General features: G+C 49.6%; 2 protein-coding genes across 2 annotated transcripts in view; one reads left to right on the forward strand and one right to left on the reverse strand.

The window, feature by feature from the left end:
* The window catches only part of LOC310676834 (tigger transposable element-derived protein 1-like), a gene marked incomplete at its 3' end in the record, with an annotated part of 1,439,559 nt that overhangs the window by 223,348 nt on the left and 1,200,585 nt on the right, over window positions 1–15,626 (forward strand). The gene's annotated exons all lie outside the window — the stretch shown is intronic.
* Window positions 4,761–15,626, reverse strand: part of STARD10 (StAR related lipid transfer domain containing 10) — a gene marked incomplete at its 5' end in the record, with an annotated part of 56,268 nt that continues 45,402 nt past the window's right edge. Inside the window, 3 exons of the mRNA XM_083436829.1 lie at window positions 4,761–6,590; window positions 9,574–9,626; window positions 15,127–15,244. Coding sequence (XP_083292955.1) covers window positions 6,363–6,590; window positions 9,574–9,626; window positions 15,127–15,244 — 399 coding nt within the window. The 3' untranslated portion in view covers window positions 4,761–6,362. The remainder of the gene's footprint in view (window positions 6,591–9,573; window positions 9,627–15,126; window positions 15,245–15,626) is intronic.

Below are 15,626 nucleotides of genomic sequence, written 5' to 3' on the forward strand. Positions count from 1 at the left end.
GCCAGAAGGCAGTGCCCCAAATGCACCCTCTGGCATTAAACTCCTGTTTGCCACTCCAAGCATTCGGCTTCCAGGAAGCCCTATGAATTGCACGAACAATCAAAGGAATAAATAAATAAGATTGGCACCCCAGTGCCATGGCGATGGTCCACATGCAACAAAAGCGTGACTCAGCGGGAGCAGCTGGCGATGCTACCGCTGCGATGACTCAGCACAAGGCGCCCAGGCCTCCTCCTCCTCCTCCTCTGCCTCTCCCTCCCTTCACCCCTGTGCCCCCTGGCATCCGAGGCACCCGTCCTAACTCCCCAAAAGGTGCCCCTGAGAGACTCACCTGGGGTTGTGCATCATCCCAGAGGTGGGAGGAGGAGGAGGAGAGCAGAATCTCACGGGGACCAGGACTTTCCTTTCCGTTAAACGAGATCCGTGTGCCGTGGGAGGAATAAAAAACGGGGAATATTTACTTGGAATAAAAAGGAAAGGGAGAGGAAGAGAAGCAATTTCGGTTGCCTTGCCTCTAGGGGGATATTGCAGCATTGGGAAAGGTGCAGGGAAGGGCAGCCGAAATGATTGAGCCGATTGAGCGAACCCAGGAGGGAGAAAGGTTGCAGGGTTTTTTAGGTTAGGGAAAAGGTGATCTGATATAATTGCATAAATGGATGCATTGCCTGGAGAAAGTGGTCAGAGCAGTAGAACTCAGGGGCCCCCTAGGAAGAGGCAGGGAAGAGAAAAAGAAAGGACTTCTTCATGCAGCACAGAGGTAAACTATGGAACTCACTGCCACAGGAACTTGCTGCCAACTTGGGAGGCTGTGCTGGTCCCGTGGGTTACCCGAGAGGCTAGATCTAAGTCCAGTCTGTGGTCAAAGGTGCAACGCGGAGGCAGTCCGTAGTAGCTGAAGCTGGGTGCAGGGGAGGGAGTTGGGTGAAGTCAGGAACAGGCTTGCAAGCAGGGAGCCAGGACGGGTCAGGAGCTCAGGCAGGAACTAGCAACCAACAATGTTGCTCCCGCAACTTGGGACTGGGGCTGGCCGGCTTTTATCTGCCCTGAGGCATAGGGCGGCCCCGATCCTCTGGTGACTTGCCTCTCTAACCCTGAGCCTCTGCAGCTCAGGAGTGGCTGGAGGGTTACCGGACCCAGAGGCAACCTCAGCTTTCTCTGACGGGGCTGAGAGTGGAGCACCTGCACGCAATGGGTCCTCCATCACCTCAGGAGCCAGAGCAGACTCAGCTGGTGCCCACAGCTGTGGATCCAGCACAGGTGAGGACCCTTCAGGCTCATGCCCCAGCCCTGGCTCAGCTGGTTCTGGAGGCAGGGAATCCTGTGCAGGCTGGGATCCCTCAGGTTCAGCATCCGAGTCCGAATCCCAGGCCATCACAGAGGCTTTAAAAGGGGATGAGACAAATGAATGGAGAGAGCTGCTAATGGCTCTGCTCTGCCCTCCCCAGTTGAAGACAGCAACGCTTCTGAATCTCAGTTGCTGGAAACCGCAAGAGGGAAGAGGGGCTCTTCTGTTCGAATCCTGCTTGCAGATTTCCCACAGGCAACTGGTTGGCTGCTGTGAGAACAGGATGCTAGACTCTATGGGCTGCTGGCCTGATCCAGCAGGGCGTTTTTATTTTACGTTCTTCTGCTCTTCGGTTGACAAGGGCAAAGGATTAGCAGAAGCAGCCTCCACCAGTTTCCATGCTTTGCAATATTGCCATGCGCCAAACAAATCCCCAACATTGCAACACCCTGCAGCCCAGCTGGGATGCTCCAGATGTTTTGGGCGACAATCCCCATTGGCCTCAGCCAGGACAGCTGCGGTCAAAAACATCTGGAGGGCAGCCAAGACTGCCTAGCGATGCGAACATCATAAGAAGCTGCAGCCAGATCCCCCTCCAGTCCAGGATCCTCTTCTCACAGGGGCCAACCGGGTGCCCTTTATGGGAAACCCATAAGCAGGATTCGAACACAAGACCCCGTCCTCTCCTGGGGTTTCCAGCAACTGGGATTCAGAAGCGTTGCTGCCTCCAATTCTGGAAGCAGAGATGAGACATGCTGTCTAGTAGACTTATTGATAACCCAAAGACGAGAAGGCTACAATTCTGTTTCCAAAGTACAGAACATAATAATTGAAAGCACTTTGAATATTCAGGTTACTAGCATTATGTTTTGGCTTATTTATGGGGGGAGGGGAGCTACTACTACTATTTTTTAAATTTATATCCCACCGATTTGACTTGGTTTCCCCAGCCTCTCTGGGCGGCTTCCAACATACAGCGGTACTTTGGTTCTCAAACGCCTTGGTACTCAAACAACTTGGAACCCAAAACCTACAAACCCGGAATTACTGGTTCGCAAACTTTTTTTGGAAGCCGAACGTGCTCCCTTTTGAGTGTCACGCTTCCGTTTTGAGCGTTACGCTGAGGTCTGTCTGTTTTTGCTATCTATTTTGCTGTTTTGTTTTTGCAGCTCTTTTTTGTTTTGTTTTTGTGACTGCGTGGAACCCAGTTCAGCTACTGATTGATTGATTGTGTGACTGCAGTACATTGTTTATTGCTTTCATTTTATGGATCAATGGTCTCGTTAGATAGTAAAAAATTCATGTTAAATTGCTGTTTTAGGAAAAGTCTGGAACAGATTAATTCATTTTGCATTCCTTTCTATGGGAAAGCACGCCTTGGTTTTGGAATGCTTTGGTTTTGGAACAGACTTCCAGAACAGATTAAGTTTGAGAACCAAGGAACCACTGTATATAAAAGCATAATAGAAAAGTAAACATTAAAAAATACTTCGCTATGCAGGCCTGCCTTCAGGTGTCTTCTAAAGATTGTACAGTTTCTTATCACCTTGGTTTGGGGGGCACATAACTCAATACCCTCCGATGGAAAAAGGGGTGTCCTACGGAAAAGTAAGACATTCCAGGATCAAATCAGAAATCTTCCATAAATCTGGGACTGTCCCTGGAAAATAGGGACACTTGGAAGTTCTGCCTCAAGCTCTTGCTTTATCTTAAAACTCTTACCAAATGCAGACACAGATTCGTATTTTTCGCTCCATAAGACGCACCTGAACATAAGACGCACCTAGTTTTTAGAGGGGGAATACAAGAAAAAATATATTTTTTTAAAGGGAGCACTGAGCAGAGCCTGTATGCATCCCAGGCTCTGCTCAGCGCTCCCTTTCATGAGCTGTGTGGAGTGTGTGTGAGGCCCTTCTCCCTCCTTGGGGAAAACCCCCCATGAGCCGCACACATGCTCCGCGCAGCTCTTTAAAGGGAGCACGGCTCTTGGGGGCTTTTCCGGGAGGTGGGGAAAAGGACTGAGGGGCTAAGCCAGAAGCTAGAACAGCAAGAGTGAGCTCTGCGCAGGGCTGTCCTGGCTTCTGGGATAGCTGCGCAGCTTGCATTCGCTCCATAAGATGCACACACATTACTTACTTCTTAGGAGGGAAAAAGTGCGCCTTATAGAGTGAAAAATATGGTATTCTCTCTCTCTCCTTCCCCACTTCCCCATGGTTTTTGCCCCCAGCATGATCAACTATTAGGGAGGAATCAAAACCTCGCAGGCTACTTTGTGATATTTTATTTGGCTTCAACTTCAGAAGAGTTCGGCTGCCGGGGCAGGCCAATCAGAATAGATGGACTGGCAGGTGGGCTGCCTCGTCAAAAGTTGTCCCGTGGGGGCGGGGCCAAAAAAGGGTCCCCACTGCTGCAGTAATTATATGGCCCAGCCAGAAGGGCGGGGTATAAATAATAAATTATTATTATTATTGCCCTAATGTGGATTTGGGCATTTTTCTTATGATATGATCATGAATGGAGGCAGCAGGGGGCGCTGTTTCACACACACAAGTATTTCCAAGTGCTGCCACACGAGGGCGCCAGATGTTCAGTCTTTAGTAAAAGCATTCACATTCTGGAAAGCAAGACTATTATTATTATTATTATTATTATTATTATTATTATTATTATTACTACTACTACTACTACTTTGAGGGATGGTGAATATTTCTTAATTTTGTCCAAGTATTATACCTTTAACAAAAGAAATGGAAAAAATCATAAAAGTTGCATGTATGGCAAACGCCGTCCAAAAATGATATAATCTGGTGCTATTTTTGATTATGAGAGTTTGTGATCCGGTTTTTATGCCATATCTTGGCATACTGCCATATTGCCTCTTTTGCACACGTTTCTTTAAATATTTAGCTTTCATCCCCTGACCACACTCACTTTTTTTCGTCCCTTTTATTGAATTGTTTGAATACTCTGTTATCCTTGTGTATTATCAATTTAATAAAATAATAACATTTTAAAAAAGGATGTTGGGTCCTGGTGACGTTTTCACTGGTTGCAGAAATCGCCCTCATCACCATTGCTCGCCCCATCTTCCGGGTGACAGCCCTTTGAGATATTTGCAGATGGCTCTCATATATTTATTAAATTTATATACCTCCTTTCATCCAAAGGTCACAGGGCGGTTCATATCGCCTCTCAGTCTCCTCTTTTGCAGGCCAAAGATGCCCAACTCTCTCAACCGTTCCTTACAAGGCTCGGTTTCTAGATCTTTCATCAGACCTGTTTAGGGAAGCTTTTAATGTATTACAGTATTTTAATATTTTGTGGGAAGCCGCCCAGAGTGGCTGGGGAAGCCCAGCCAGATGGTAAGGGTATAAATAATAAATAAATTATTATTATTATTATTATTATTATTATTATTATTATTATTATTATTAATCTAGGCCGCTTCCAATGCAAAGAGAGACGACACACAGGCTTGCTTGAATTCTTTTATTTTGAAATAAACGGCTCCGATAACAACGTATGAAATCTCGCTTCTTCTTCTTCTTCTTTTGCCCCCACCCCCCGAAATTCAAAAGAGGCTTCAAGGAGCCCGCCTGCCCCCCCAATAAAACAGTCATCAAACCCCAGATCTGTGAGTGGCTAAATTCCACGCCAAAGGCTGCTAAAGGCTTCCAGATTTTGCAGGGAGAGAAAGAGGGCAACAGGCTTGAAGGAGGAGGCCTGCGGGAGACTTCGGCCCCCAAACCTATTGCGAAAAGGCCCCCACACCCCGCCGGCAAAAACAGAAGCTCCCTCCACGGCCATCACAAGCACACCAGAAAGAAAAGACTTGACCCCAACCCTCAAGAGGCAGCTCTAATAACAATTACGGAGAAACACAGAAAAGAGTGAAAAATAGCAGCCACTGAACCAGACGAAAAGATGTACAAGGCTCCTGGGAGCGTCCAGAGTGTTTTCTTCAGCTACCTCCGCGGGGGGACAAGATTTGCAGGGAAAGGGGCCCCACCAGACACGGCCAGGACCTGAAATCCGGGTGGTTGGGGGAGAGGGAGGCAGCAACCTGGAGCAGAAAATTTGAAATTTGCTTCTCCACCCATTTGCAAACCGTTGCAAAGCACAATTGTGGCTCGGTTTAAAATGTGTGTTTAAAACCGAGGGCAGGGCAGGGATCTGTCGCCTAAGCAGGCTTTTGGACGGACAAGGAACCCAAAAGGGGAAAGCACATCTGGTCTGCTGCTCGCCGTCCAAGGAAAAGTCTTATTTCCGCTACCCATTCCCCAGCTGGACACCCTCAAGATGTTTCGAACTACAGTTCCCGCCAGCCGCGGCGTCTTAAGGCTGTCTCAGGTGGGGCTGGTGGGAGTTGTGGCCCAAAGCGCCGGGAGAGGGGACCGGTTTAAAAGCCACAAACTGCATTGGTTCCGCCAGCCTTCGGCGCCGTGGAGCCCTCCAAGCTGCTTCGAACTACAACTCCCACCAGCCAGATGTGGATTTAGGGGGGCGCGACCGGTTCGCCTGCACCGGGTGCCGCTACAATGACAAGCAACGGGTGGTAGGAGGCAGGGTGGGGTGGGGGCTGGATTTTGGCGCAGTTCAATGCGCCGCTGAAATCTGAGAGCCCAAACTCCGCCACTGTCATAAGCCCGGGCATCATAAGGCTGTCCTGGTTGAGGCTGATGGGAATTATAGCCCAAAACACCCGGAGAGGGGACAAGTGGGTGCTTTGCTACACCTGTGAGTGGAGATCATAGAACTGTGGGCGGGGGGATAAAAAGGGATCCCCCGAGGTCATCCATTCCAACCCGCTTTCCTCCCCCCTGCACCACTGAGCGTGCCGGACAGGCGTGGAGGTATCTTTTCGGAAAACACAAACTGCGTTGGTGACCCCGGCCTTTGGCAAGCTGGGGCCCCGCCGCTCTTTTGAGCCACAACTCCCAGACGGCCCAGCCGGCGCCGTGGGAGTTGTAGTCCGAAAGAGCCGGCGACCCCCGGCTGGCCGAGGCCTGGGTCACACAGACAAAACAAAGGCCGGGTGCGCGAATGGGGAGGAGGAGGAGAGGCCGGTGGGCGGCACTCAGTTGACGCTGTCCTCGTCGCTGGCCTCGCCCCGGTCGTCTTTGGTCTCGGAGAGGCTGCTCTCGTCGATGTTCTCGAGGGAGTCGGCGTGCTGGATGGCCAGATCCGAGAGCGCCAGGCTGGCGAGGGTGTTCTGCTCCGGGTACAGCCAGGGCTTAAAGTTGGGGTTGTGCTTCTGCTTCCAGTCTGGGTACTTTAAGCAAGCCTTGTGCATCTTCTTCATCGCCTGGAGGGGAAGAGAGAGGGAAAGAGGAAGCAGCCGAGGCCAAAGCAGGGGGCGCTCCGGCCGTAGGACCCTAGAGTTGGAAGGGACCCTCCAAGGTCATCTAGTCCAACCCCCTGCAATGCCCAACGCGAGACTCGAACTCGCAGCCCTGAGATTAAGAGTCTCGTGATCTACCAGCCAGAGGAAGCTGCGCTGGTAAAAGACATTCAGAAAAGTATATAGATACGATCTCCTCATCATTCAGCCTAGATACTGAGGTCCCGCTCCGAGAGTCTTCTGGTGGTTCCCTCCCTGCAAGAAGTGAGGTTACAGGGAATCAGGCAGAGGGCCTTCTCGGTGGTGGCTCCCTCCCATGAGACATCAATGAAATAAACAACTATCTGACATTTAGAAGACATCTGAAGGCAGCCCTGTTTAGGGAAGTTTTTAATAACTGATGTTTTAATGTATTTCTAACCTTCTGTTGGAAGCTACCCAGAGTGGCCGGGTATTATTATTATTATTATTATTATTAACCACAAAGCTGCATCTGTCTGGCCCTGCATTTCGGACATGTGCAGGGCTTATGCGTTCAATTTCACCACACAGCCTTCTGGATCTCATAATCCACCTCGATTTCTGAAGCAAAAGAACAGCGTTGTCGTCATCTGTTCCCCCCCAGGTGGGGGGGGGAATCCCCAGACGATGAAATGAAATGAAATTCAAAAAACAGGCCTCCTTTGCTGAGCAGAAACCCCAGAAAAACTCAAGACGCCTTCCGCCTCTGGAAAGCTAATATGCTCGCGAAGAACAAATGTGTGCGCTCTCTCTCTCTCTTGCAGTTCTGGGTTTTTTAATTAAATGGAGGCATCGTCTCATTTGCTGATCTGCTCTGTTCTCCGGTGCCATGGAGGGGTTTAGCGTGACATCTCAGCAACAAGGCTAATTAATCCGGCGATGGGCTCATGGAAAAGGAGAGCAATGTGGCAAGAGGGTGACCTGCCCAGGTCATGGGAGACGGCAGCGCGCTCATGTGCCCTCTGTGGGTGTCAGCATCTGATATGGAGGGGGGGCATGTCTTCTTCACCTCCTTCTTCGCTACAATATATCCATTTATTTCCAATTGTCAATGTCAAAAGGGACTAAAATCTATAAAATTCATAGAAAATCAACATGCCAATTTGCTCAATTTCTCTAGGACTCCATGACACCTCCCCTGTCCTCCATAATCCCTCAAGCAAGGTGTCAAGACCCTAACCCTGTCAAATCACTCTGCCAAGCCTTTCCTCTGGGCAATGCCAGGTGGCAGACTATGCATACATGGACCATTGTCTTCTCATCACCCGGACTCAGGATGTGCTTATCTGCGCATATCTCCAGCTCTGCATATTCCCCCCTCCTTCCTCCATATATTAATCCTGTGTAACCCAACCTCTTCTTAATATATTCATGATGTAATCTGTGTAACCCAACCTCTTCTTAATGTATTCATGATGTAACTGGGATGTATTTTGCACTGTATTCTGGGACATGGAGGGAAGTTTCAAAAGTTCATGTCACCCCTTTCTCGCTGTTCAATCTCGCTTTGAACCTGTTGCGCAATAAACATGGATCTTCTGCAGTTTGCTCCTGTCTCCGGCTTAGTCCGACGAGTTGGGTGGCAGAGCAGCCTCGCACCCAGATTTTACCGTAACAGTATCGAAGGAGGCCCAGCACAATGCCGGCCTCACGTTCGGCAGCCTGGAGAGCCAGACCATGTGAGCCCAGGCTTCATCCCAGGCCCTTTGGGCAGGAACGAAACAGCAAGCGCCTTTAAAATCTCATTTCCCCCCCCTTTCAGCCAAAATGCACAGAAACTAGGGGTGTTTTCCTGAGGCCCCTGACTGCTAACAACGACTCTCCTTCATCAGAGATTTTTAAGTAGAAACAAGGATTATTTAGTTGCATTGCATGGGGCTGGACTAGATGACCGGGAGGGGTCCCACCCGATTCGATGATTCCATGAGATAAAATTCCAATCGCACCACAAGGGGGCGCTCTTGGAAGAAATGGCCGTCTGTGGAAAGCTGCCTGCTGCATGGGATGGCATGGCGCTTATAGGCTGCCTTTTCTCCCAGAGGAACTGATGGACATAGCTCTCCCCTTTATTTAATCCCCACAACCGCCCTGAGAGAAGGCCGAGACTGAGCCAAGGTCCAGCCACTGAGAACCACAGTCAAGTGGGAGGATTCGAACTGTGGTCTTTCCAAAGTCCTCTAACCACTATACCATACTGGCTCATTTCGAGGCGCCTCGAGAGTGCCAGTGTTTTGAGGGAGAAGCCCAATCGCATCCCAGGAACCGTGGGTTTGCACCATGAAAGACTCTTGTTTCCCTGGCACAGAAAAATAAATGGATTTTTATTTTATTTTTTGCAGTTAGGAAAGTGACTGAGAAAATTTGGAATGTGACCAAGTGTAAACAGCCAACAAGCAAACCAGAAAGGATGCTCAATAAAGACCAAACGTAACTGAACCTTTTGCAAAAGTTATTCAAGATGGATCCTGAATAATATGAGAGAGGCAGTAGGGTGTAGCGGTTGGAGCACTGGCCTCTGGCCTAGGAGGGACCAGGGTTCGAATCCCCAACTGGCCATGGAGCTCACTGAGCCAGCCCCTGTTGTGGGAACTAAAATAGGAGGGGGGGGGAGAACCATGGAGAAAAAGGCAAGATAAAAAAGGCATAAAATAATAAATAACCCGTTTGTCTCACGTGCAGAAAATGAGTTTAGCCAAAGGGGCTCAGGAGGCTCTGCCAGATCCTTTGGGGGTCCTGTGCAGCCCCATTTGTGACCCCCCAGAAAACAATTTTTTCCTCTGCGTCACCAGCAACAGTCCACACACTTATTGTTTCCACGGAGAGCCTAAGGATGAGGCTGGCAAGGAAAGGGAAACACGGACAACCGGCAGCCGGCTGGCGGGACGAAAGAGGCAGAGGAAGGACGGGACGGTTTCTCTTGACTTACTTTTGGAGCGAGGAACTGAGAGGACTTGTTCACCACCCACTTTGGCAAAGAACCTGAGGAGGGGAGAAGAGTTTTTAGAGTGCGACACAGCCCCGTACCCCAAGGAGAAGAAAACACCCACCCAAAAAAGGTGTACAAAATGCAGGCGGGAAGGAAACACAGTCCCTGGAGTCTTGGCCCCTACATACCGTATTTTTCCGTGTATAAGACGAGGTTACTTTACATAAATAGTATGGTAAATTTTTTGGGTCGTCCTAGACACGGATAGCGGAGAGGCAGGATGGGGTATTGGCGGCTGCTGTGATCAGGAGATTGTCACCAGCGTATTTTCTTGTGATTGGCAGGTGCGGCAAGGTCCACTGGCGATTTTCTGCTGCTGCAAATGGGAGGGCGATTGCTGTTTGCTTTTGGCGAACCTGCAGGATTGGTTGACGTGTGTGCGATTGGCTGTGGTGGTCTTGTGGGTGAGCAATTTTCAGCAACCACCCCCCAAAAAGCTCAACAACACTCCCCCCCCCCCATTTCTCAATTTGGAGCCCCAAAAAACAGGGGGCGTGTTATAGATAGAAAAATACGGTATGTGGTTTTCAACCCCAGGCTTGCAAACCAAAATCCCAAAGCAATGGACACCTTGCCCTCAAATCTCATAAGACGGTTTTTCTGCACCCTTCCAAAATATCTGGAACAAAGACTCATTTTCCTTGGAGGTTTTTAAGCTGAAGATTGTTGGGCATCTGTCAAGGATTATTTAGCCGGGATTCCTGCATTGCAGGGGGTTGGACTAGATGACTACATGGGGACCCTTCTGACTCTACAATTCTGTGGTTCTATGAATGGCAGAGCAGACCCTCCAAGTGTCCTGATTTTCCAGGGACCGTCCCAGAACTACGGAAGCCGTCCCGGTTTCTGATTTGATCCTGGAATGTCCCGCTTTGCCTTCACCAGGGAAACGTTGGAGGGGAATGGAATAGGACATCCCTTTTCCCCCCGGAGAAATGTTGGAGGGGACGGGAGAGCCTGGGATGATGGGTCTGGCTAGCAGCCCGTCTAACCTAGAGTCCTGGCCCCACAGTGACCAAACACTTATCTCCCGCTTGGACTACTGCAATGTGCTCTGCGTGGGGCTACCTTTGAAGGGGACCAGGAAACTGCAACTAATGCAGAATGCAGCAGCTAGACTGGTGACTGGGAGCGGCTGCTGAGACCACATCACACCAGTCCTGAGAGATCTGCACTGGCTCCCAGTACGTTTCCGAGCACGGCCTCAGCCCAGTATACCTGAAGGAGCATCTCCACCCCCATCGTTCAGCCCGGACACTGAGGTCCAGCTCCGAGGGCCTTCTGGCTGTTCCCTCATTGCGAGAAGTGAGGTTACAGGGAACCAAACAGAGGGCCTTCTTGGTAGTGGCACCCGCCCTGTGGAACGCCCTCCCATCAGATGTGAAGGAAATAAACAACTGACTGACTTTTAGAAGACATCTGAAGGCAGCTCTGTTTAGGGAAGTTTTTAATATTTAATGCGGTATTGTTTTTAACACTCGATTGGGAGCCGCCCAGAGTGGCTGGGGAAACTCAGCCAGATGGGCGGGGTATAAATAATAAATTATTATTATTATAATAATTATAAACAGATGGCCATGATGGGAAGCCCCAAAGCATAAGAACATAAGATGAGCTAAGCTGCTTGACAGACAAGGAGGGTCTTCCTAAAATAAAGAGGCGTATTGAGGGTCCTTTGCACCCCTGGCAAGGAGCTGTATTGGTGTGCGCACACACACACACACCCCAATCACCTTTGTGCCACAGTGCAAGAAGGACAGGAAGCTTCTCCTTCATTTGATCTTGCCTCATTGCATCGACACACACACACACGGATATGCCATACATTCCATGCTACGATAGGCAGTGATATTTTTTTCCAGAGAACTCGCCACCAACGCCTCCCTTGTTCTCTTAGAACAGGCACCCCCAAACTTGGCCTTCCAGATGTTTTGGGACTACAATTCCCATCATCCCTGACCACTGCTCCTGTTCGCTAGGGATGATGGGAGTTGTATTCCCAAAACTTCTGGAGGGCCGAGTTTGGGGTTGCCTGTCTTCGAATGACAATGGCACCCACCCGAGAGGGGCCAGATCAGAGTTCTGGCAAGTTCCGGCTGGAAAAAAAGCCCCAATGATAGGTGATTTTTGCACATGCACCAGCCCCTAGGTACGCCTCTGCCTAAGTAACTCACTGTGATTTGAACCTGCCCGCGTAGGCTCTACATTCTGAGCCTGCAGCAAAGGAAAATGGATTGTCTCCATCAGCATCTATGTGGCAGCCCTCCACATACAGTGGTACCTCGGGTTAAGAACTTAATTCATTCCGGAGGTCTGTTCTTAACCTGAAATGGTTCTTAACCTGAGCACCACTTTAGATAATGGGGTCTCCCGCTGCCGCCGCACTGCGGAGCACGATTTCTGTTCTCATCCTGAAGCAAAGTTCTTAATCCGAGGTACTATTTCTGGGTTAGCGGAGTCTGTAACCTGAAGCGTATGTAACCTGAAGCGTCTGTAACCCGAGGTACCACTGTACAGTCATACCTTGGGTAACAGCCACTTCAGGTTGCATTTTTTCGGGTTGCGGACCACCAAAACACAGAAGTACTGGAACAGGCTACGTATTTTTTGCTCTATAAGACGCACCAGACCATAAGACGCACCTAGTTTTTGGAGGAGGAAAACAAGAAAAAAAATATTCTGAATCTCAGAAGCCAGAACAGCAAGAGGGATCGCTGCGCAGTGAAAGCAGCGATCCCTCTTGCTGTTCTGGCTTCTGGGATAGCTGCGCAGCCTGCATTCGCTCCCTAAGACGCACACACATTTCCCCTTACTTTTTAGGAGGGAAAAAGTGAGTCTTACAGAGCAAAAAATACGGTACTTCCGGGTTTCGGCGGTTGCGCATGCACAAAAGCGCCGAATTGCAACCCACGCGTGTGCAGACGCGGCTTGCGAACGCTGCAGGTTGTGAACGTTCATCCCTCGCGGATCATGTTCACAACCCGAGCGTCCACTGTATTGGACGGTGGCTCTCATATCGCCTCTTAAATGTCTCTTCTTCTCCAGGCGATTAGGCAAATTCAGGAGGAGGAGGAGAGGGCTATCGAAGGCTACTAGCCAGAATGGCTGTGATCTGCTTCCACATTTAGAGGCAGCGATGTTTCTGAATGCCAGTTGCTGGAAACTGCAGGAGGGAAGAAGGCTCTTGTGTCCGAATCCTGTCAGTTTCCCTTTAGGGCATCTGATTGGCCACTGTGAGTACAGGATGCTGGACTTGAAGGGCCATTGGCCTGATCCAGCAGGCTCTTTTTCTGTTCTGATGGTCCTCAGTGTCCTTCACCTTTCCCAAAGATCCATCTTCTCCAAAGCTGGCAGAAATCCTCTGCACAGCTGGGGTTTGTGCTTAAAGGACTAAAAAAAGGATAACTCCCAAATCTGCCCAGCTTTAGTGCCTGCAAACTCCCCGCGTCAATCGCCGGCGCTTAGCAAATTCCGCGCTGCCGAGCGGCACAGGGGCTCCGCTGCAGAGACGCCGTTCTCTTGGCAGCCTGGACAGACTCCAAGGTCAGAGCTAGAGAAGGGCCTTTATGGGCTCAGACACGGCTGATTAGGGGCAAAGCTGGAGAGGAGGGGATTTAATGGGTGGCTGAGACTGCAGAGAATGAAGCTCTGCTGACTCCGCTACCTCCTCTCCCTGCTTTGCTAAAAACAGCCTGAATAATTCTGCAACAAGCATCCCTAAACCCTGACCATAAATTATGCAACATTTCTTGCATAAAATTGGAGCTTTTATCAATTGCATCCATCGATGGGAGATTCGGGGCAGAATTAAAAAAGGACTTTTTCACGCAGCACATAGTCAAACTGTGGAGGCAGTGATGGCAACCATAGCTGTCAACTTTTCCCTTTTCTTGCAAGGAATCCTATTCGGAATAAGGGAATTTCCCTTTAAAAAAAGCAAACTGAAATATACTTGGAGTCGAGAGTGGATTTCGTGCTTTTTATTCAGCTCATAGTGGTGAGGAGGAATGGAAGTTCCTCCAGAATGTCTGCCTTATATACATTATTTACACAATGGGCTGCACGTGATTGGCTAATTCCAGGATTCTCCTGTAGGCCAATCAGGTTGCAGATTCACTTCCACCTGGAGCTGGATTGGGTGGCTCCTGTGGACCAATCAGACTGCTGCATTCCGAATCCTATTGTTCTAGGGCCAATCAGACTGCTGCCTTTTGGATCCTATTCAACTCAGTACATAACAGAAACGTTGACAGCTGTGATGACCACTAACCTGGATGGCTTTAAAAGAGAGTTGGACAAATTCATGGAGGAGAATTCATCAGAGGAAGCAGAGTATCAGAGGGTTCATTCACACTTACCATTCATCCCACCCTTTTCAGGTCTGCATTTCCCCAGTCCGTATCCAAGCGCTTTTCCCCCTTTCTGCTGCTTTCCCCAAGGAAAACTCAATATTTACCCTGAATCAGAACCAACGGCAATTTGGGTTTCCCGCAGATTGCCAATTCAGGAGTAAACAGCAGGCTTTTTGCAGAGAAAGGTGTGGGGACAAAAATTTGCTCGAACACAGCAGACCTAGAAAGATTGCACCTGTGCCTGGAAATGCAGAGGAAAGCTAAGTGTGGCTGAGCCCTGAAACCAGTTGCTGGAAACCAAAGGAGGGGAGAGTTGCTCTTGCGTTCCAGTTCTCCTTGCTATGCCCCGCAGAGGACCTTAAGGCCCATGAATAACCATAGTTTAGAGGTCCCGGGCCCTAAGGAAGTCAGACTATCCTCCATCAGGGCCAGGGCCTTCTCAGTGATGGCTCCGACCTGGTGGAATGTTCTCCCCCAGGAGACCAGGGCCCTGCAGGATTTAACCTCCTAACCTCTGTAAGACAGAGCTATTCCGCCTGGCCTTTAATTTGAATTCAGCCTGATCTTTTATTTCCCTTCTCTTCCCTCCCCCTCCCCTTTTATGAAGATCACCCGCTCTGAGACCCCACAGCTAATTCTCCCCTGGCCTCCTCGCTGGCCCAAGTAGGGCCAATTCAGCCAGCTAGCCCTGGGGATTATCTAATTGAATTTTGAATTTTATTGTTATTCATGTTTTTATACTGTATTTTATGCTGCTTTTATAATTAAGTGTTTTAAAGTGTTTTAAATTTGTTGTTAGCCGCCCTGAGCCTGGTTTTTGAACCGGGAAGGGCGGGGTATAAATAAAAAAAAAATTATTATTATTATTTATATTTCCCACAAGCATCCGATCCACCCCTTGAGAACAGGATGTTGGACTAGATGGGCCATGGGCCAGCAGCCTCTTCTCATTTTCTTATGCATGCGTGTCCGTTCTTGCAGAGAGAAAGAACTCTATGATTTTTATCCAACTTTATTGTCCGGGAGCAAGGAAGAAGCTTGGACGAGCAATATTTTAAAATAGGAAGTTGTGTCACTGTTCATCGTGAGCCAGGACACTGACACCACCGCCCAAGAAATTGTGGCTCTTCACGGACCTTACCTTTGGGGTCTACCTGGGCCAGGTAGGTGAGGCTGCAGTTCTTTTCTCCTTTCCCCTGGATCAGGTAACCAGTTTTGATGGAGACGGCCCTCACCATGTCTTTCCTAGGAGGGTATTTCTGGGGAAGGCAAAAAGAAGAAACAAAAAAGACTGGTGAAATTGAAACTCTGCCATAAGCCATCTAGGACGGCCATCCGTGCAGCTCCCAAACTGCCAGCAAGGAGCGCCCTCCTCCAATCCGGAGTTAATTTAGGGGAAAGATGTGCTTCGGGGGGGGGGCTGTTGTTGGTGCTGACCTTGAAAGCCCTAAACAGTCTCGGTCCAGTATACCTGAAGGAGCATCTCCACCCCCATCGTTCAGCCCGGACACGGAGGTCCAGCGCCGAGGGCCTTCTGGCGGTTCCCTTCCTGCGAGAAATGAGGTTACAGGGAACCAGGCAGAGGGCCTACTTGGTGGTGGCGCCCGCCCTGTGGAACGCCCTCCCACCAGATGTCAAAGA

The sequence above is a fragment of the Podarcis tiliguerta genome (genome assembly GCF_965153285.1).
Source record: "Podarcis tiliguerta genome assembly, chromosome: 4".
Lineage (NCBI taxonomy): Eukaryota > Metazoa > Chordata > Lepidosauria > Squamata > Lacertidae > Podarcis > Podarcis tiliguerta.